The sequence below is a fragment of the Pezoporus flaviventris genome, unplaced genomic scaffold, assembly GCF_033815535.1.
Source record: "Pezoporus flaviventris isolate CSIRO_AGI_PZ_B2104156 unplaced genomic scaffold, CSIRO_AGI_Pfla_v1 ptg000005l, whole genome shotgun sequence".
Lineage (NCBI taxonomy): Eukaryota > Metazoa > Chordata > Aves > Psittaciformes > Psittacidae > Pezoporus > Pezoporus flaviventris.
The window spans coordinates 10441142-10462413 of record NW_026892553.1 but is presented as its reverse complement, the minus strand read 5'-3'; the positions used below and the strand labels follow the sequence as shown (position 1 = coordinate 10462413).

Below are 21272 nucleotides of genomic sequence, written 5' to 3'. Positions count from 1 at the left end.
TGATTCTTCACTGCAGTGTGAAAATTGTTACTCCACATGAAACAGGAGTCTGAATTTATAGTCAAATCTAGAGTAAATGAAGCGGCTGCTACAGCCACCATCTCTGAGCAGATTCCAGTTTCAGGCAAGGGCATCTTCTCTTCCTTCATTAAGGTGGGACTGGAGGAACTACAACACAACTGCTCTTCCCCACAGAGAGGGAAGGGAGCTCCTGGCTTGGCCAGCACAACCTCCCCAGGTGAGGATTTCCATTCCAGACACCCCACTGTACAACCTGATAGAGTGCACACAACTCGTACGCATCTACAAAGGAGGTTTCTCTTTCAAAAGGTCAGATGCTTCTCAGATAAGAATTTTCTCAGATGTTAAGCTTTGCCCACTGGCTCATATTGATAGGAAGTTCTTTAAACCAAAAACTACCTCTGAGCTCCCAACAACTTCTCTGCCAGTATACAGCTCAGGGTGACACAGCCTTTGCTGTTAGCCAGGGCCTTGATTCAGCAATGCACTTGAGCATACACTCTACAAGTAGCCCTATCCAAGCCAAAGGTGAACAAATAATTTTTCCATATTAACAAGCCCACTTGCATGCTTAAAATTCAATAATATAATTTAAGCACTTTCTGGTGCATCTCCAAAGGAACATCTCCAAGAAGTCAGTGAGTTGTATTAAAATCACAAATGCCACTCAACAGAATCAATCCAGCAGAAACTCTTTACTCCAGAAATCTCAACACATACTTATGTCTCCAAGAGACCAGTCCAGCCAGACCAGTGACTAAACTGAGTCATACTAATCTAAGAAAAGGTCCATGTATTGCAACTCAGCAATCCCTGGTGATGCCTCCAATAAGGGGGGCTGAGAGACTGCAGTGCCAAGGGAGGAGAACTTCGAATCACTCTACAGGGCAGAGTGCATCTTACAGGTGCAGCTGCAATATCTGCTAAGTTGCCTCACCAAGTTCTTATGATGCTCTTACTGAAAAGTTTGTCCTGCTGCTTCAACTCACAAGGAAGAAACATTAGTCTGGACACAGAAATAGAAACCAGAAATTACACAGTTTCAGCGCTGGCCTTCTTTGCAAACTACTTTAATCTCTTTGCGTCAGTTTTTCTGCCTTTATTACTAAAAGAAAGACAGTAAAACTTACTTCACCTAACTCATGCATCTTTTGTGAAGATGGAATGCTTGCTCTGTGTAAAGCACTTAGAAGATGAAAGGCATTGAGTAAATATTAATCATAGACACCACACCTACCAACAGGATCTCCAGTATAGTGATTTGGAGGCGTGCTTGAAAAGTCTTCCTTTGTGCAATTCAGGAAATATGCTTTCCTGGAGTAGTAGAGCTGTATTAAAGCTAATCAAGAATTCTCATGATAATCGGCCTGTTAGCCTTCATAAGATCATAAGAAGGATGATGCTTCCATTTCGAAAGACAGCGAAGTGCCACGGAATGAATTACATTAAACAGGCTGAAGCCCATTTACAACATGGTCATGGAGGAAACTATAGAAGTTCTTCCACTGACATTCATCTTGGAGCATACACACTTGTAAATCAGCTCCTATTCAATAAAGAAATGTCGAGTGACTCATTCTCTCTACATTTGAAAAAGCTTTCAAAGAGAGCCAAAGAACCTTTTACTTTCCTGCCTGCCTTTATAAACATTGAACTACATCTCCTCACTTCAGAGAAGCTATAATGCTTCAGAGCCAGCTGTAAAAGAGAACATTACCATCTTAGGCTGACAGAATCCAAGGCCACCTTAACATCCCAAATTCCTGTTGAAGGAGATTTGGGAATATGATTCATTAGCAGCTCAGCTGATCTTCTGAACCAGCTTCCCAGGCACAGCGAGTTTCACTGATCTCACACAGACGTGCCCGTGAGGCTGGCACGAGGAAGGCTGGCGACACTGCTCTGGGCACCATGTGGGTTGAGTGCCAGATTATTTACTCAATGTATTAAGCAACTTCTGCAGCTCAAACTTTGCTCATGCAAGCAGCAGGTTAGCCAGGTGAAAGTGGTCTTGAATGTTTCTGCCTGAACCAGTGAATTTACACAAGGACAGCAGCACAGACATACCATGACTCCTGTCCTGTGTAAGCACCAGCTCAAAGTCAGCCAGCACGGACCACAGCTGCACACTGGACAGCTTCGGTCAGCTGCTCAGTAGCAGGGCTGCTCCAGCACTGTACTCACCCAGACAAAGTCCTTCCAACAAAATAAACCAAACCAATACATGATCACAAGGCAAGCCAAGGTGTGCAGCCCCAGCACCGAGCCTGCTCTCTGCCACAGCTCTGCCTGCCTCTGAAGAGGTGACACAGGATTACCTCCCAGGAGCTTCTCTTCACTGCTAAGGAAATCCAATTTCTCCAGCAGAGCCATCACAACACCACATAAAAGCAAGAGTAGAAGATAAAAAAACAGGAGTTACAAAGTTGAAGAAGACAATGGAGATCAAGAAAAGCAGTGTCTGCAAGTCAGTGTTGAAGGAGCACAGGAGTTTTCACACAAGAAACACTGAGTGGAAACAATAGGAGAAGCTGGACCTGTGGACCAGACACATGAGAGATCCCAGCTTTACCAACGTGGGCCTGGACCTGCTGTGCATCCATCCACCCCCAAATACCTGCCCAGCTTCTTCAGCTCTCCCTTCAGTCTCAGCCCGTCCCTGCTTGCTCTCCCCTACCATTGCCTCCTTGTACTTTGGACCTCTTCACCTCTACTCCCCAAGGTCTCTGGCTGTCCATCAGTGGCTGGGGCAGCCCCAGCCCATGTAGCTGGGCCGGGAGCACCTGCAGTGCTGGTCCACCTGCTTGCTGGGATCCAGCAGGATGCATAAACAAATTACAGTGCAGACACACAGCTCTGCTCCAAAAGGAAATGACCAGTGGATGCTATTGCTTAACCTGTCTTAATAATGAGCATGTATTTCTTGAAAATATATGCCACCTAATTCCCTCGGCATTGCAAACATGTACAACAGGAGGGTAATTTAAGTTAATCAAGCCCTAAGCTCTATGCGAAGTTTAACAGTTGGCCTCACCATGTTTTGGGTAGCAGATGGCCAAGTACCCAAATGGCGTTTTCTGCTGTCCTCATACAAAGACCTATACCTGTTTCTGTTCTGGGTGTGAACGCCAACAAAGGGACATTTGCTGGACTAGCTGAAGGCTGCAATATGGGTGACCACTTTAAATCCTGAAATAATAGAAGTGTAATTACCAACAGAGATGCTTCAAAGGGAGGACTCATGGGCAGACAGAATCAGTCATTTACTCGTTAGTTCACCATTACTGCCATTCTTAGGTGTGATAAAATTAAGGCCACAGGCTGGCATAAGACTCCCAGTATGTAACCTGTGCCTTATCTGCAAGTGCCAACGTCCACACAGGTGAGGAGTAGAGGTTTTCTTACACAACAGCATTGTTGCTGTACCTCACAATATTTCTATTCATGCTATCCTTACAGATTACTCCAGACTGTACAGAGCCTGGCACGTGGGCATCAGAAACCAGTCTGAGTGGATAATTTGGATTTATAATTGCCTCTGTGGACAGTCACTCAAATGCTCTATTTCTGGCTACATTTTGGGGACTGGGACAGAGGGAGAGAAGAGCTGACAAGGGGAAAACCAGAATTTGTAGATGATGTGTACAGCCAGAAGTATTTTAAAGAAAGGGCAATTAAGACTGCCTAACTCAAGCTTTTTCTAGGCAAGCGGGTGAGCAATAAACAGTTCAGACTGTGCAACACATGAGATCTTCATAATTTGTAACCAACAGAAGACACGCATTTCTCCTTTGAAACACAGAGCACATCCCCCAGCATCCAATTAATGGCAGTGTGTACAGTGAACATACTTACATTAATTGACTGGTCCAATAGTCATGCCTGCCCCCAAGCTTTTCTGGAAGTAGCATTTCTGCTGCAGCACCGTGCAGAAATGCTTCACATTTATTAACTTGTTTGGCTTTGATTGCTGGATTGGTTCCCCATTCCCAAGGCACTTAGATTTATTCTTTTAGCTTAACACTACGAAGTAATCAAATCACTCAGTTACAACTGACAGGCTGTAGGAGCCCTGAAGGGGAGGGGAGAGTGGCATCAGAAGAAACATCTACATTTTCTTTTGCATCCTTCACACTTGCAGTAATCTTCAGATTTGACTCATCTCTATCTCTGGAATTCAAGAATATTGAACTTGAACTGACATGGGAAGTTATTTGAAGATGCAGGACTTTCACTTGAAATTAAGGCTGATCTCCCTTCTGGGATCAGGGACCAAGATTCACTTCTCATAAAGACTGAAAAGCCTGAATGTACTCTCCTTCTGCTTCAAGTCAAACATAAGTGTTGCTGCAACCAAGAAAACATCCTTCCAGCGCTATGTAAAGTTCAAACCAACCAATCCATAAATAAGAAGAGGGGATGAGATGGAGGATTCAAATATGCCTTTGTGCCCTTTCATCAAACCTACAGGATAGGTAAGAACATAAAGACAAAGGAGATGGCTCAGAGAGTCAAGATTAATATGGAAATTGAGAAACGGGCATGCCTTTGAGTGGGTTTTGACTGTGCCTCTTCAGTACAATTTATTTTCAGCTTTATGCAGTGCAGTACTACAAAATGCTTAGCACACAACCCTTCGTGTGGAAGACATTTTTTTATTTAGACAAATTCCAATGTCTTTGTCTAATGTTAATCCGATGCAAAATTAGAAAGAAATTAGAGCTTGCATGGTCCTGTGTGCTTAAAAATAATTTGAATGACCCACTGCTTAAAGTGTAAAAGGGGTCCTCTGCTGTTAAAATCCAAACATCTTTCACTTCAGACCGTGCTCAAACTGGCAGGGTAAAGCTTGAAGAAAATCCCCCAACATGTTTATTTAATCAAGAAAAACAACAAGACAAAACTTCATGGAGCCTGTGATCAAATAATCTTGCAAAGTTCGGACTTATTATACCAACAATGTCAGGCATTTCAATGCAGTAGCATCAAAACTAGGTATTTACGGCTTGGTAGTTAGTAACCCTTTGAAAAGGGAGAAACAAAAATTCCTTTTTAATGAGTCACTATTTGGCAGTCAGAGATCAAAACCTTTTGCCTGTATTTTTGACTGCAAGACTGTATATACTTGGGTGCTTCTCAGTCTGTGTGACTGTATTTAAATCAATGCAGTTAATTAAGAAAATAAGTAAGCTAAAGGAACAGGAGAAGTGAAGTCCTTAAAAGTACCTGACTGTCAGCCTCATCTCCTGGGTTACTGAAATATCAGATGAATTCAGAAATTACGTTCATATACAAATCTGGAATTGTTAAAATCCTAGTAAGATTTAAAGTAACTAGTCAAAGCAAAATGAAATGATATTTGGTGTCATTTCTGATAACCACATGAAATGAATGTCAACAGACTTAAACTAATGAAAATGTTTACATACTAAATGTTACATACTAATGTATGGGGAAAAGCTTCTCATATGTGAGTGGAACTGTGTATGACAAATGTATTTGTAAAAATATTCATTTACATTTGCCCAAAACTTAACCTATGAAGACCTGTGACGGAAAATGAAAGGTTAAAATACAGACCTGGGAATAGATGCTATTTTTGTCTTTAAATATTTTCTTTCCCCCTATATCAAATTCTGAAGTTTCAGCAAAAAGGAAGATAACTGATGTGATGTCGGGAAAGGAAAAACAAAAAGAAATCCACCCAGGTTGGCATTACAGCCAAAGCAAAGAAGTAAAACCATCATTCACACTGAGGGTGTCTTAGAGTAAGATGTACCTGACTTTATTTTGAATGTAATTTCCAGCTACATGGAAAGTCCCTAAAGAGCTCAGCTAGCAACAAGCGCTTAAGATTTACAAAATATTTAGCTGTTTAAGGATGCTTAGTGTGAAGATTAAGGTAAACCCCCATTATTCCTGTTTCACTATTTACTGCAAAAATTGCTTTCACCTCTGGAGGTCTGTGGGGCTACAGATATTCAAACCCTCTGGAAAAATATCTTGACAGTTTTGAAATTAGAGTAGGCATTATTCAGGCCTGGCTTCTACCTTAGGAAATGTCCAAATCGTTATATGAAAACTCACATAACTCACAGAGATTAGAGCAGAGACTTCCCACTCAATCCACATACTATTTAACAGCCATCCCATGTAACAACCCATCAGCAAAAGCATCTCTATACCTTACTGTCAGCTCACTGAGCTATCCTGTCCCTTACATCAGCTGATCTTAATTTATGTTCAATTTACTTGTAGATCGGAAGTAATTAAGTAATTACAGTAACTGGTTACAATTTGGGAATTGAGAGAACTGAAGGAAGAATTCAGAGAAATAACCTGATCTTCTACCGTAAAGAGAATCAATCTCCTTCCATTAGTCTTTTTGGCAATCCTGTGTCATCATTGTCACAAGCGATGACACATTAATTCTCTTTTTGAGAAAGGGATTGAAGGATTTGACTTTGTAACTGTGTCCTATCTGACCTTGGAGAATCTTCGGGGGAAGCTTCCCATTAGATGCAGTTACAGTTTTTACTGAAGGAGAATTACTGAGTTGGGCCCATGCTTGAATGCATGACACAAAAATACACAACCAATCTTCTGTTTCCATTAGAAATAAATTGTCAGAACATAACCAACAATTTTGCAGATCCAGCCCTATGTGAGAAATTACATTTCTCCTTCTCCTACAAGTCCTTCCAATAAGCTTGCTCAGAGGTGATGGACATGGGGCAGAATGAAGAGACAGTGACTGCAAATTCCTTCCGCAACAACAGTTCTTTTAGCTATATCTACCTAAACAGGAGATAGGCTGTATTTCCCAATCCAAACCTTCCCAAAGGGGAAAAAAAACATTTGTTGTAAATATTACAGAGCACAACTGGGAAAGAAGAAAGTCATCCTGTTTCATAACAGGAACAGTCTTCCTTCGAGACTACACACTGCTCTCAATGCAACACGAACTGTGGCATTGTCGATGTCAGTGCGAGCAGGCAGAAGAGGACATATGGTCTTTTGTACTGCTTCCAAGATGCTGCATGTTGGGGGAAAAAAAAAAAAAAGAAAATAAAATAAAAAATCATTATCTGGGCTGGAAGAAACCCAAGCCACTGTAAATGTTTGTTTATTACAGCTTGGAAGACCTTTTTAGAAAACCAACAAACTACTCTTAGCCATGTAATCCTAAACCCAAGTGGTGGAGGGGAATCAAGCAGAAACTAGGCATTATTTTGGGGAAACCAAGAATTATTTTGGGTAAACTTTTGCTGCCACGCTTATTTGAGCATTTCTCTGTAACTAGATATCATTTCTAATACTGTGGCTATGACTAACGAGTTAACAACGCTATTTACACTAGTACTGTTGTATCATTAGAAACGAGATTATGTACTTTAATTCTAATGTCAGCACAATTATTTTAACACCAAGTGTGTCAGATCTGACTCTATACCCCCTAAATTAATTTCAGAGTAGTGGTTAAATAAAATGACATACTTCTTTGTGCTTTTGTTATAACACACTCATGTGCAGCAAACTGTGAAGAAAATGTAGTAATTAGAGGTTAAATTAATCCCTGACAGACAGGCAGCTTAGTAAAGCTGGGCCCTCTTCAGAAAACATAGCATGGAGCATGCCAGCCTTTCAGAATTAGGCACAAAGAACAGGCGAGATTGGCAAGTCTCTCTCCAGTGCAATCCAACCAAAGGGAAATGCTGAGAAGTTGGAGTAAGTCTTTGAGCAGCCACTACTACTAGGCAGATCTTGTGACAAATGTGATTTACAGCTCCCAGCAATTGTTGCTCCAGCCGCTCTAACTGCCTGATCAGGACCAGCCACTTGAAATTAAGGACAGTCTTTTGCACAGCAGAACAGGCTTCTAACCGCCATATAATCAACCTCGAGACATTAATAAAAGTGAACAATGGCATTATATTTCACAACATAGCTAGAAAGTTACTTTGCTGCTTCTGATTTTAATGCAGGTAATGGATTTCATTGCCCACAACAGAGTAAATGTGGTGTGCTATTCTGAAAACAATAACTAGCTATGTCTTGGGTAGGTGTAACTCCTGAACTTGCTTGGAGTTCTGAGGCACTTAATCCTAGGAAAAAAGAAATTTCCACTGAAATGCAAAGGAAAACCGACACAAGACAGAAGAGGCAGCAAATCATGCTGATGATACCCCATTAAGTAATTCTTTTTTGTGCGTGTCAACAGCAGTGTTTTTTCTGATCTCTCTAGCTGTGGCCTGACAGAAGTAACTGGTTTTTAAACCTGTGCATGTACAGCCTGTTATCAGGAGGGGAGCAGCGGGAGGGTGCCTGCTCTGTGCTGTGCAAAAAGAGCCCCGAGTTCCCCACACTGACAAATCATGGCACAGAATCCGCAGACTCGCAACCACATCCATCCCACTTGACTTACACCTTACCTCCAAAGGTGGAGGTTGCAAAAAACTGGCTTCCCCCCGGGCTATCCCTGATGCCACTCAATAGATTGCCTGGAGTGAAACAATAACATAGTTAACACCCTCACCTGCAGAGGAAATCTATATCGTGTCTGGGACACTCTGAGCCCCCAGCTGTCCCTGCCTGAATGGGAAAGCACAACCAGCACCAGTGGTTTTAACACCAGGTAAATGTAAATGGGAAAAAAAAAAGGAAAAGCCTGTATTACAATTATAGTAAAGCAGGGGGCTTGCAGAGATTGCAGATCAGTGTGGGAGTGCATTAACATCACTGGTATTTCTATACCACCCAGATCCTCAATTATTAACAAATTAGGACATGTTTGATAGGGCACTTATGTAACACTTCTTTATCAATAAAACTGCCAAGTCCCCTGCAATGAAAAGCAGAGCAGATTTCAACAAGTCATAATGTGACACCTCACTTTGGACAGGGAACAACAATGAATTCTGGTTTCCCCTCCTCAGCCCAGCCCATTCCCAAAGCAGCTGCGGTCAGTCCACAGCACCTCTGGAAGCCTGGGGCCACCGAAGCCTCCTGTAAGCTGGAGCCCTTTAATCAGGTAAGCACAGATCAATGGCTCATTGTAGCGATGAGCTGTGTAGGGCCATTCCAAATCCTGCATCCCCCTGCTCCTTCCCATACCAGGGCCCCACTGGCACTTCACTGGCCCCACACAAACAGCCACTGGGCACAGGCTCCCTGGGCATAGCCTGTGTCACTGGCTGGCCTGCAACAGGAAGGAAAGCCACAACTCTTTTCCTTGCTCTACCCTTTGGGCACAACAAAAAAGGACTGCTGGGTCTTGGTAGGAGAAAGGCTGGTATCCTCTCCTACGACCCAGCCTAACAAACACCATTCAGTTCACCCAAGATGCACACCAAAGTCAACAGCTCTGAAAACAGCTCCTGCAACTTTCCAAGTAAATGCTGCACAAAATAAGTATTTTCCCCTTGAAGGCAAGCAATGACTTAGTAATACATTTTATTCCATTTAAAACTGGGAAATCATTATCAGTGAGGAGGCTTCCCAAGAGGAATAAAGACTCTTCATAGCTCATTTGCATTTGCTAGCTATCCCTCTCTGACTGCATCATGGTCTGGTAGCGCAACTGGTGACTTCGAAAAAGATGGAGTTGTATCCCCAGAGCCATGAGCCCCGCTTATGCTGTCACCCTGAGATATACTTTCATTCTGAAGAGAGCAAACAGGCTGGTCCACAGCAACTACAGTGAAAAATATACACCAAAAGACAAGAACATAAAGTGAAACCTTTAACTGACAAAGACTCCAGTTTTCTGTGTGAAGCACTAGCAGTAATAATAAAGAACACAGGAAGGAGACCTCAATGCAAGCACAGACTGTTTTGCAAAGTTTCCTTCAGCAGCTGGCAGATCTGAAATGGGTTACAGCAAGTTAAAACTGTGATACTGATCACTGCCTATTCTACAGGGTCGGGGTTTGGGTTTTGTTGTTTGGTTGTTCTTTCTTTAATAAACCAGCATTGTTCTTTAGCTATTTTCACTTCAAAACAATACTCCAGAATCTTCCAGTATCCGGTCCAATCTGAAACACCTCTAATGAGGGTATTACTAAATGCCTAAACAGTTTCTTCATGTATTTGATAAGCAGTTGCCTTTTTGAGCATGCCCCTTTTACACAGGTGCACAAACCAAAACTGACTGCAAGTACACAACAGTACTGTGCACATTTGGCATCTTACACCAATGCTTTAAAGTTCCCCTTCAGAATCCCTGGCAAGAAAGGAAGTTTTGCATAATTTTAGCACTCAACATCTGAAAAAATTAGAACAGTCCCAACTGCTCTTTGAGATGTATAAAAGAACAGTTGAAAAACTTACAGTTGACTGGTGCTACCTAGGTTACCCGTCAATGCCATTGAAACTGGTATATTATTAAGAGAGGTGTATGACGGGAATTGGTTTATTGTGCTGATCCATAGTAACCAACTCCTGTTCGTCCATCATTTATCTCTCTCACCAGCGACATATGGGTTTGTCTATTCACACTCTCAGCATTCTCTCTGCTCCAACAAACAGTCAGCTTTTTCTGCTGGGATAAGGAGATTTTTTAGTTACATCCATTATGTTCGTATCAACATTTATGGCAAGAAGATAATTGCCAAAGAGCTCAAGGGGATAAAAGCTCCCCTTTTATAACACAACCCCCCTTAAAAAATCAATATTGATATAAAACAGTCCAGCGGAAAGCCTTGGTGTGTCTTCTGCTTCCTTCAGTTCAAAATACTTCTTTTTTAACATAGCAAGTCAAACTGGAACAGCAGGTAGAATAAAAAGGCTTCAGAGGAGTTATCCTCCTGCTCTTCCCATAGAGGAAAAACAGCAGTGTGCAACATTACTTGTTCCTTAAAGAAGTGAGTGGCAAATGTATCAGATACAAAGAGGGCTCCTTGGAGAGGTGCCAGCATCATTTAAACTGATTTATCTATCTTTATTTGGAGACCACACCTATCGCTCAGAAACTGGAACTTACAGTCACCTTCACCTGAATGCTGAAAACTGCTGACGCTTGGAAGCAGCCAGCACAAGGGAACAATGAAAATCCAGGATCCTGTCTTTTTCCCTATTTAAGGAGCTCAGACAACCTGCTACTACCCCATTCCCCAGTTTGGATAAGTCCCTTTGTCACAGCTTCTGCAAGATTTACTTCACTTTCCCATGGCTATGTACTCATAAAAGTTATTTTAAGGCGAGTCTCATCAGAACAGCAAGTAACATAGAACATTTATTGATTAAATGACTGGGAACCAGTGAGCTGCACTCTACTTAACCTACACGACGACTCAGGGATTTTACTTACTGTTGCCCTTGTGTTACCTTCTGCCTTCCTAACTTTTTCCTCTCATGAAGCCAGTTCCTAGGTCGATCCGTGTCCTACACTTGCCTTCAGGCAGGTTAGGGACCATTTAAGTCAGCCTGACACCTTGAATCATGAATTCCTGCCAAATCTTCCTGTAGGTTCAGAAAGTACCTAAAACAGCTCCCTAATCCCATTTTAGATCTCTGAATGCTGCCACATTGTAACAAGGTCAGTAAAAAACAAAACAAAAAACCCAACAAACAAACAAACAAAAACACAACCCCAAACCAAACCAAACACGGGATTTATAAAACACCTGTACCTGTGTAAGTGTAATAGGAAACCACGAAAAAGAGCTTAATAAATGTCTCTTGCAATTTCTATTCCTCCCCCCCCAACCATTTAACTTTAAAACAACCCCCCCAAACCTTAGATTTAAAACAAATCCAAGAGACTTTGCAGGTTCAAACTACTTAGTTACAAGGGACTAAAAGTGAAGCCCTGTCAATATTTGCTTTTCTGATTCCGAACAATTAGTTAAAAGGATTAAAATCAAGAGATTGAAAACTTCAAGTTAAAAAAAATACTAAAACCCTTTGAAAGTAAAAAACTCTATTAAATTTGAGCTGTTCAATTCTAAACATTAAACAGCTTTTCACTCAAGAGAAGCTGCTAACTGCTCGTTACCTGCCTCACAATACACACTATTTGCTTTTTATCCCTGAGCAACAGCCTATTTCCTGGTTGAGTTTAAAAACTCAGTGACGTTCCAATTTCAACCCACACATGTGTGTCACTGTCAACGTCAGTGGCAGGAAAACATTAGAAGTCACCCCTTGCTAATGCTTTCCTAACATGGAATTTCCGTGTATCTCGCTCCCCCAGCCCACCGCCTCCCTGCAGCTCGGAGCATCCTTCCCAAAGTGCCTCCCCCCCTCCTTCCAAACATATGGCAAGGAGCAGGAACTGAAAACGGTCAGTGCCAGAACCATGTCGCTGTTTTTTTAGGTGCTGGCGTGTCCCGCCCCTGCTCCTGCCGCCGGTAGCGGGTGGAGCGCGGCCGCAGCCCCCGCCGCTGCGGGGCGGCCCCGGGCGCGACAGGCGCCTCCGCCGCCGCCACTCTGCTCACACGGTGAATACGCTCCGGCGGGCACCGGGCTTGGGGTACCGTGGCAAAGCAAGGACACGCTCAACCGAGGGATGACCGGGGGGGGGGGCTGGCAAACCGCTGCGGGGTCCGGCAGGTTCAAGGCCGCTCCTGCTCCATCTCCATATGGCCCATCCCGCACATCAGCAGGTTTATTTCCCCATCAACTCGGCCCGGAGGGGGAGCTCCGGGACCCCCCCCCCCCCCAACCCCCTGGCATTCGTCATTACGAGGGATTACAGAGCCAGGCAGGGAAACACTCGCGTTATATAACCGGGAGCAGCTCGCCCCTCCCGGCGCTCCCACACCCCGACCGACCGACAGCCCGACAGCAAGCCCGAGCAGGGGCGGCCGCACGGCGGCAGCGGGGGGTGGAAGTGGGGGGGCCGTGCCTCCGCCCCCAGCGCGGGGAAGGGGCCAGATGCAGCTTAATGTCCCCAGTGGCGGGTCGGGGGAGGGACCAAGCGGTTTTCCTCCCTCGGGGCCGGAGGCGGTGGCAGGCTCCCGTGCCGAGAGGCTCCTTGCAAGCGGCCGGTCCCCGATAGCTCATCTGCTTCCGACGGGACGAGGTGACCACGCGTCCGCGCACGGCACCGGGGACCGCCCGGTCGCGGCTCCGCGGCGCCTCCCGGCCCCGCCGCCTGCCCCCGCCGGGGGCACCGCGGAAAACAAAGCGGCCTTTTAATTTATTGTTCCGACGGTGGGGGGGGGGGGGGGGGGGGGCGGTGTGAAAGGAAACCAAAGCTCGGTTTCTTCCAAGAAGCGGCCGTTCTCCCCGGGATCCCTTCGAGTCACCTTGGTGACAACCCCCTGCCAGCCGAACCCGAACAAAAGCCGCGGTGCCCCTTGGCCGAGCAACAGGCCGGGGAAGGCGGCGGCGTAGGTCTCGCCTCTTGACCGGGGCTCTGGAAGAATACGCAGGACCGAGTCAGCGAGCGCCTTGTTTACCCGACAATCGCTCTAACCCCCGATCTTAATCACAGGATGAGAAACCAAAACAGTTTAAACCGTGAGTCAGCACGCGTTTTATTTCACACACACGCGCGGTCGCGGGGAGAGCGGCAAAACGCATCGCGTTCACTCCGTCCCCTCGCTCTGAAGCCGCGCTCGACCCTGGCACTGGGGAGGCTCACGCCGGGCTCCGCTCTCCCTTCAGGAACAGCCCAAGGCTCCTCCGGGGCTCGGCGGAGCCTTTTGTTCAAAATTCTGCCTCTATAACGCGCGCTTCACACTCCCCGAATAACCCGGCACGCCGCTGCCAGCGCAAATACCGGGAGTTACTAAATAAACCATCACGATACGGACCAACACCAGCCCCTCTGCGTGTGACACCTTCCCGGCGGAGTCCCCTTGTGATGCTGGGTTTGTCCTTCCCTCCCTGTTTGATGGGAGTTTAAAGGACCCCCGCGCCGGGTTGAGCCAGCCTACCCGCCCGACAACGCGCACATACGGACCCATGGGCCGGCAGAGCCCCGGTCCCACCGGCCGAGACCGGCAGCATCCGCCCCGCACGTCGCCACACGAGCAATGACACAGACCCCCGGAGCGTCCCCGCCGCCTCCGGGGTTCTCCCCCCCGCAGCCCACACCGCACATCACCCCGCGAACCCCGTCCCCCTCCTGGGCTGCTCCCAGCCCTCCCCAGAAAGGAGGCGGGATCCTCACGCCAAGCTGCTGGCCGCGTTTCCCCCCAAGCCCTGTGCAGCCCCTCACCACCGCGGGCGATGCCCCGAACCGCTTCTCCAAACTTTACCCGCCCGGCGGAGAGCGCCCGAGAGAGCGACTCTTCCGAGGGTGCTTCAGTCCTTTTAAATCAACGCCTACTTTTCCATCCCGTATCAATCGCAAACGCTACTTACTGGAATATGAGGCTCCATACGTGGTGCTTCTACCCGCTGGGAAACCAGCAGCATCTTGGACTGGGGATCAACCGGCTTTTAGATCCACTTTGGCTGTATTGAGCAAAAACCAGCACCGCGAAGGACTCTCCGGCTGTTTTCTCCTTTTAGGTTCCAGACAAGTTCATCCTGGCGTTGCAGTTTGCTAATGATTCACTGTCTGTCTCAATCTGCTCACTACATTTCCATCAACCCACAGCTTCCTCACTTAGAAGGTGGAGTTTGTGGGGTTTAAGTTACTGATAGGCATATCTAAGTGCTGTGTCACTCAAAGAGGAGGAGACACACACTCACACTCACACACATACACACACACGACCGGCTCCGAGTTTAAAGGGGAAGTAACACGTTCTTCAGAAACTGGAAACCTCACAGACCCAAAGATCTTACTTTTTTTCCTTCTGTGCAAGAAGGCGAAAACCACGTAGCCCACGGACAGTATTTAACATGCAAACAGCAGCTTGGCGTGTTTAGCACCTTCTTTGCAGAGCTTCATGTTCATTTAGTACAAAAGTAGGGTAGCTCCAAAAGAGACAGGCAATCAATGGATAATACATATCTTTTTCTTCCAAGTTGAAGTGTACAAATCACTGAAAAGAGAGCCCGAGGCATGAAAAGGTTCGAGTTACTCTTTAGAAGTGTAGTTTCCTGTCTCTTTATGCCATTACAATACAATATTCTTAACACTCATATAAAAGGGTTAAGCTCCTCTCACACAGGTGAACCCAGGTTACTGAGAAGAAAACAGCAGAGTTGTTTCATTCTCGCCTTTTGGGCTATGTACCTGTATTTTTGAAGACAGATACAACTCTGAAGAAGGAGACCTCCCATAAAATCACACACTTCTCATATGACTATAAACGTGCTTGCTACAAGCTGCAATCTCTGAATGTGAATTTTGACAGACCATCAACCAAAGGCTCAGAACCTGTTCCAACCTCCCTTTGGGTGTGCAGAAAGGATGTGGAAAAGGAAGCTGCAGGCAGCTAGGAGAGCACACTGGGTCCACAAATAATTGCTGGTGTAATTTCATTACCTTGCTAAATCGGTACAGTTGTCACTCCTGTCCCAATACACTGGAGATGCTAGAAGCCCTGTCCTGCTACACTGACTCGATGAGATGTGGGAGCCATAGAACCATTTCTAATAAAGTGTCTAAATTTTTTTAAATAATTCCTAAAATAGTAATGTTTATGTTTTATAAAATTAAGAAGTTATTTGAATAAAGCCCAATTACTGCAGCCAAATACATACAAGTGGAACCACAATCTGGTCTCACTTTCCTGAAAGCTCTCCAGACAGCAATCATCTTCAATTTGCAGTTAACTTACAGACCAAACCCATCTTTGTACTCTGAGCTGAGAAATATCAGGAATACCAGTTCATTAACAGAGCGACATTGTTTTTCACCTTCGCTGAAGCCTCCAACTTTTCTGTCACTGCTGTAACAACAGGCTGGCTTCCCTGAGCAGCATTGGTGTTACTTCAGTTTGCATCATTTGGAAGAGGTTTTCTTTTCTGTTGATTTTGTCTTGTATAGTGTTTAAAGTTACTCTGATGTATTTTTTTCTGTTGAGAAAAAGTAGTACAAAAATAGTGAATTTGTGGGGGTATGAACACCCTGAATTCTGAGGGCAGTGTCTATGGGGAGGTGTATCATTGGGCTGCCCAGATCAAATCTACAACCCTGCCTGAAATGCCAAGGCTCAAACACAGCATTAGAGCATCAACACGGGATCTAAAAGAGCCAACATGTTGAGCAGGAGTCACCTAGAATAAGCAAGCTCAGTGAAGACACACCATAAGCTCCACTTGCAAGGAGATGCTGCTGTCTGCCCCATACACAATGCCTCGAACCCTCCCCTGGTGATAGATGTGTGTGTGCAAGAGTTCCCTTATTTCAGCCTGAAGTGTTTTGGACTAAAATACACATGTACGAAACGTGGGGGACACTGGGATTTCCACATTCTGTAGATATACTGGTCCTACCAACACCACCATGACGAGATGATGAATGCATTGTAGGTCCATGTCGGTTGTTCTATGCAGCACCTACAGGGCACACCAGTCATCTGTCCAGAAGTTTTGGACAAACCGTGTCTTTCATGACTCTTGCCAGACATCTGAAGTTCCTGACAAATGGCAGCATTTCCCAAGGACTGTCATTTGCTTTGGTTGCTTCATAAAACCAAACCAAATGAATTCTCCAAAAGGAAGCTCTGGGTTGATCAGGCAAAGGTTCAAGGTCTGTACTGGGATGCTCAGCAGTGTCACAACAAGGACAGGTCTGGGTGTGCACAGAAGCCTAATTCCAGGCAGTGTAAGCATTTAACAAAAAGTTACACCCTTGCAGACATCAGTCGTGTTCAGCGATGGGTAATGGCTAAGCAGGGGATTTCAGAGCTGAAATTCTTGTCTTCAGTGATTAAATTATGAGCCCTTTCTTTAAGCATATTTACTACCGCTGGCCTGGGGGAATCCCTGGCTGCTCTGGAATCAATGACTAAACTTTCAGTGGCTTCTTCAGGGCTGTATTTTATCTTCCTAGGCTAGGCTTACCCTAAGCAAATTGCAGATTATTTTATTATTGTGCTTCTGTCTTATTTTGAAGAGGTGAGCTGTGGAATTCTGCAGGGGAGAAGCAATTCTAAGGATATCAAGGCTGTTATGGCCACAGGCTGAGGCCTGCTAAAACGTATTGAGGTACTGTGAACGCTTCCCCCAAGGCTGGGCATCAAACCTGGGCCTGACTGCCTTGGATTAATCCTGTTCTTTATCAGTTTTACAGTAGTTTGCCATATTTCACTTAGCATCTTTAGTATCAATAGAAAACATAATTGGCTTTGTTCTCTAACAAAACTAGCATCTTTTCTTTCCAAGTGGAGAGATCTTATTCAAAACCAGTCTGAGAGCTGAGAAGTTTTAACTGGATGTAAAAAATAAGCAATTGATGAAAAGAGTGCACTGGACTGTTTCTTTTCTCAAAACAAACCCCAAACCAAACAATTAAAACCTAGCTCCTCACCAGTATTCTCCCTCCCCCCTCTCCCCATCACCCAGGCTGGACCAGTGCTTGTCCTGCACTCCATAGTTTTTGAGAAACCAGTATCCTTTTACCAAAGGAGAACCACTAGCTGGAAAGCTGCAGTGTGCTAAATAACTGCCAAGTGTTATGTTCACCAAGTGAAAGGATCACAGACTCCAAGACAACCTTGACAGGCTGTGTGAGCAACAGGCACTAGTGAAGATGGCCAACGGCTGGAGAAAAGATTTTCATCTTTCAGGTTGGTGTGAACTAAACATGCTCAAACCGGGCATCCAGGTAACCTGCATGCTGGGACTCTGCTCTCCCAGGAGAACTGTGCCTGGCTCCCAGCTGGCCTCTGGCTGTTCCTGACATCATTAAGGACAGCAGAAGTCCAAGCAGACAAGAACTGCTCCACAGCATGGCTTGTGCACTGAAGGGGAGCAGCAATTGAGCAGGGCAAGGACTCACCGCGGATTCACTGAGGGATTCACAAATCTGTCAGTGACCCAGAATCAGATGAATGGAAATCATGTGACACTTGCTACTTGCACATTTTTGGCCTGAAATCAGATGAAATCGATGGCTTTGGCTGAAACACCCTTGGAGTGTGTGTGCTTACTGGGAGCTGAAATGGAAAGCAAAGCTCCAGGGAGTAAAATCACACAAACTGCAACAAATATACACAAGTCTTCATAAGCTAGAACATGAGTTTGTCCTAATTCTACCCCAAACACAAGCCCTTAGCGTGTGAGCATGAGGTGCAAATTCAAGGGAGATACACACAAACTGGGATGTGGACAGCTAATTATTAGACCAAACATAAAGATGATAAGGAAGAAGATATATAAAAAAAGAAATTATTCCTCTGATAGAAAAACACAGTAAATGTGTTTGCTTTCAAGGAACAGAGACAACTGTGGCATAATCACAAATCAGTATAATATAAATAAGAACGTAAGAATTCCCGTCAGGTTAAAGATGCACCTAGCCAGTATTTTCTTGGAGATATCGGTGACATCCATTTTCAGAAAGCATTAAATCACACAGTGGATATCATTCCCACAAATGGACATTTTAGAGTAAATGGGTTCAATAAGGATTGGAGGTACTTATGAAGGGCAAATTAATCCATGGCTATTTAACACGAAGGTCTGGATGTGACCTCTGGTTCTGAACCATTAACTGCTGGAGGCTGGCAGGGGACCTGAGGGAAGGACGGACACTCCCTGTCCATGTCTTGTGTACAAAGCAGGTTCCTGCCTAAGGGTCTACTAGCAACCGATTTCAGGCAGAGGTAGGGGTCTAGATAAACCTTCTTCAGTTTGACTGGTCAGTATTGCTTTTCTATGCTAGGTCAGATCAGTGGTCTACCTAATCTGTTATCTTGTCTCTGACCATGGGGAATAGCTGATGCTTCAAAAGATAGAAAAGAAACCTTTACTGAATGACTGCAGGACAAATTGCACATAGCAGTGCAAGTTTCTTAGCAAGTATCCAAGTTTCTAAGCTCAGTCTGTAACTGGCTGATACTCAGAACCAGAAGGGTTCTCATGTACCTTTGTGTACTTCCGCCATAGTACACTATAATATATTGGGGATGAGATAGCTAATGCATGCAAAATTTAAATTCATTTCTGAAACCCATTATACCATCGGTAACATCATGTGTTGAGTAAAACATCTCAGGTCATTTTTTAATGTGTTTAATTGGATGTTCTTTGTTACCTAGTAAAAGCATATGGGAAATGCCTGAAAATAGATAAATTGCATCAAGAAACAAATTGAATTTCCTCAATAATGCTTGCTACATGAAGTAATTTCCTAGGTCATATAGAAAAATATAACTGTTAGTGTATCAATTCTAACTTTTTAGAGAAATGTTACTTTGAGGGAAATAGGAAGCTTCAAGGAAAAAGCTTTGGCTTGCGAGTAGTTAGCTAAGGGGCTGAAGCATGGCTTTTTGTTGATTTTGTTAATTTTGTTGATGAAAGAAGAATTCAGGATTGACTCTTCCTTCAGCAGGTCATTATTTAAATGAGTGTCCATGGAAGAGCATATATATGAAAGCATCAGAGGATGGGCTGACATGCTAACAGTGGGTACATGAACTAAATTAAGAAATCATATAAATCAAAGTGATTGCTGATTGTGGTACAGAAAACCAGACACAGATCGAACCAGAATCTTCTAACCAGAAGAGATAAAAACACTACTAGTAATTTTCATAGGAAGGCACGTAGCATAAAGTATGTAGCTTTTACTAAAGTTAAAATCATGTTGTTGATGTCTGTTCGCTTGCCAAATACTTGTTCCAAATCAATCTACTCTGCAGTTATATTCTAAATACAGTAATCAATTATTTGCACAGCTCAGAGATACACTTAAGCACATGCTTAACATTCTGTATGACTCTCAGAAACTGAAGGGATTACTGGAGTGCTTAGGTAAGCACACATACATCTGCACCATCAGCACTGGTGTGATCAAGTACTGCATGAGAAAAAATCCCAGCCCTACTGACATCCCAAACTGAAGACCACTACTCAAAATCTTTTCATGTAAACAAAAGTCTGCTGATCCCATCCAGGCATTTCATTTTTAGTTGAGTGAGATCTGGCCTGCAGGATTTCGCTCTACAATATTTTACCTCTCTTCATTCCTACTTGCAATCAGGCCATACAAAGCTGCAAAGCTCTCTTGAATGCAGATCTCCACTATGACTGAGGCTAGGAAGCAATATTAGAACACTATGAAATACCTGACACACCTTCATGAAGGCCAAAAAAAATTTCTATAGAAAGGCTGAATGATGACCAATGTGTTTAACTGCTTTTGCATGGGACTTTGGGTCATTTCAATCCCGACTGTCTTGCAGCTAGTAAGATTTTTCATTTAAAATACAGAAGATAGTACAAGTGAACATAGTATCACATTTAATAGCTGTATTCTTAGCAATGATTCATTGAAAAAGTTTGCTAATTAATGATATTTCTCCAGCTCTGACTTGTGCACAAAACATCTTCCCTCTTATATGACACGCTCCCTTTGCAGGTGCTGCTGGCTCTGACTGGTGAGCCCAGACCATGTGCTGGCCTTCCTAGTGACAGCATTGGGGTTTTGGTGCACAGGGTGGCAGGGCTGAGGCTGCAGCAGGTTTCACATGCAGCCTCTGTTACACCTAAGACTAAAAGCCATCATAAGCTCAACTGAAAGTATACATGCAAGTACACAGGCATCATTTAAATGAGCCTGCATTTGCAATGCCTGTCACTACCCAGGAGATGCCTTTTCTCCCAAGTGTTATATTCAGTAGCGTTCTCACATTTGTCAGTTGCTGCAGAGCTCCAGCAGCCAAGTGGGCACAAAAGCAGCTTCCAGCCCTTGGAAGGGCTATCGGATCAGGAGCAAACAGCGACAGGCATTGCTTTGTGAATTTCTGAGTTAGCGATAGGCCTGAGCAATAGGACACTTATTTTACTCCTGTACCTGACTGCAAGTAAGGCACCACTCAGAAGATACAACAATGCAAAAAAGGCATAGTCATAATTTTAGCTTTGCTGCTTTCTCACTGCTGGATCATACAGTTCATACACATATGAGACGGTCAGAAACCTACGGACCTGCCTCAACTCCTCCAGAAATCAATACAAAGGCAGATTCCAGCCCATACCTGATATAAGAGATTCCAAATGCTTTAAATATCTAAGTCTGCAAAAATGGTTCTATATTCACTGTTTTTAAGACAGAATCACATAATTCTGCTTCTTTCAGGAAACACACATCCTTCTTCCTTAATTTTCCCTTTTAATTCCTAGAGTTGTCCTCTTTGCTGGAGCTGACGCTATTTTTTAAAGCATTCTCTACTTCGTGA

At 44.3% G+C, this 21272-nt stretch overlaps 1 protein-coding gene and 1 long non-coding RNA gene across 2 annotated transcripts in view; one reads left to right on the top strand and one right to left on the bottom strand.

The window, feature by feature from the left end:
• The window catches only part of MAMLD1 (mastermind like domain containing 1), an 81535-nt gene extending 66791 nt beyond the window's left edge, over window positions 1–14744 (bottom strand). Inside the window, exon 1 of the mRNA XM_061445972.1 lies at window positions 14335–14744. Within this exon, the coding sequence (XP_061301956.1) occupies window positions 14335–14388 (54 nt within the window). The 5' untranslated portion in view covers window positions 14389–14744. The remainder of the gene's footprint in view (window positions 1–14334) is intronic.
• LOC133265446 (uncharacterized) lies at window positions 12954–13489 on the top strand. The gene is made up of 2 exons (XR_009741958.1): window positions 12954–13045; window positions 13237–13489. It is a non-coding gene; the product is annotated as an uncharacterized LOC133265446 (long non-coding RNA).
• Window positions 14745–21272: the final 6528 nt, after the last annotated feature.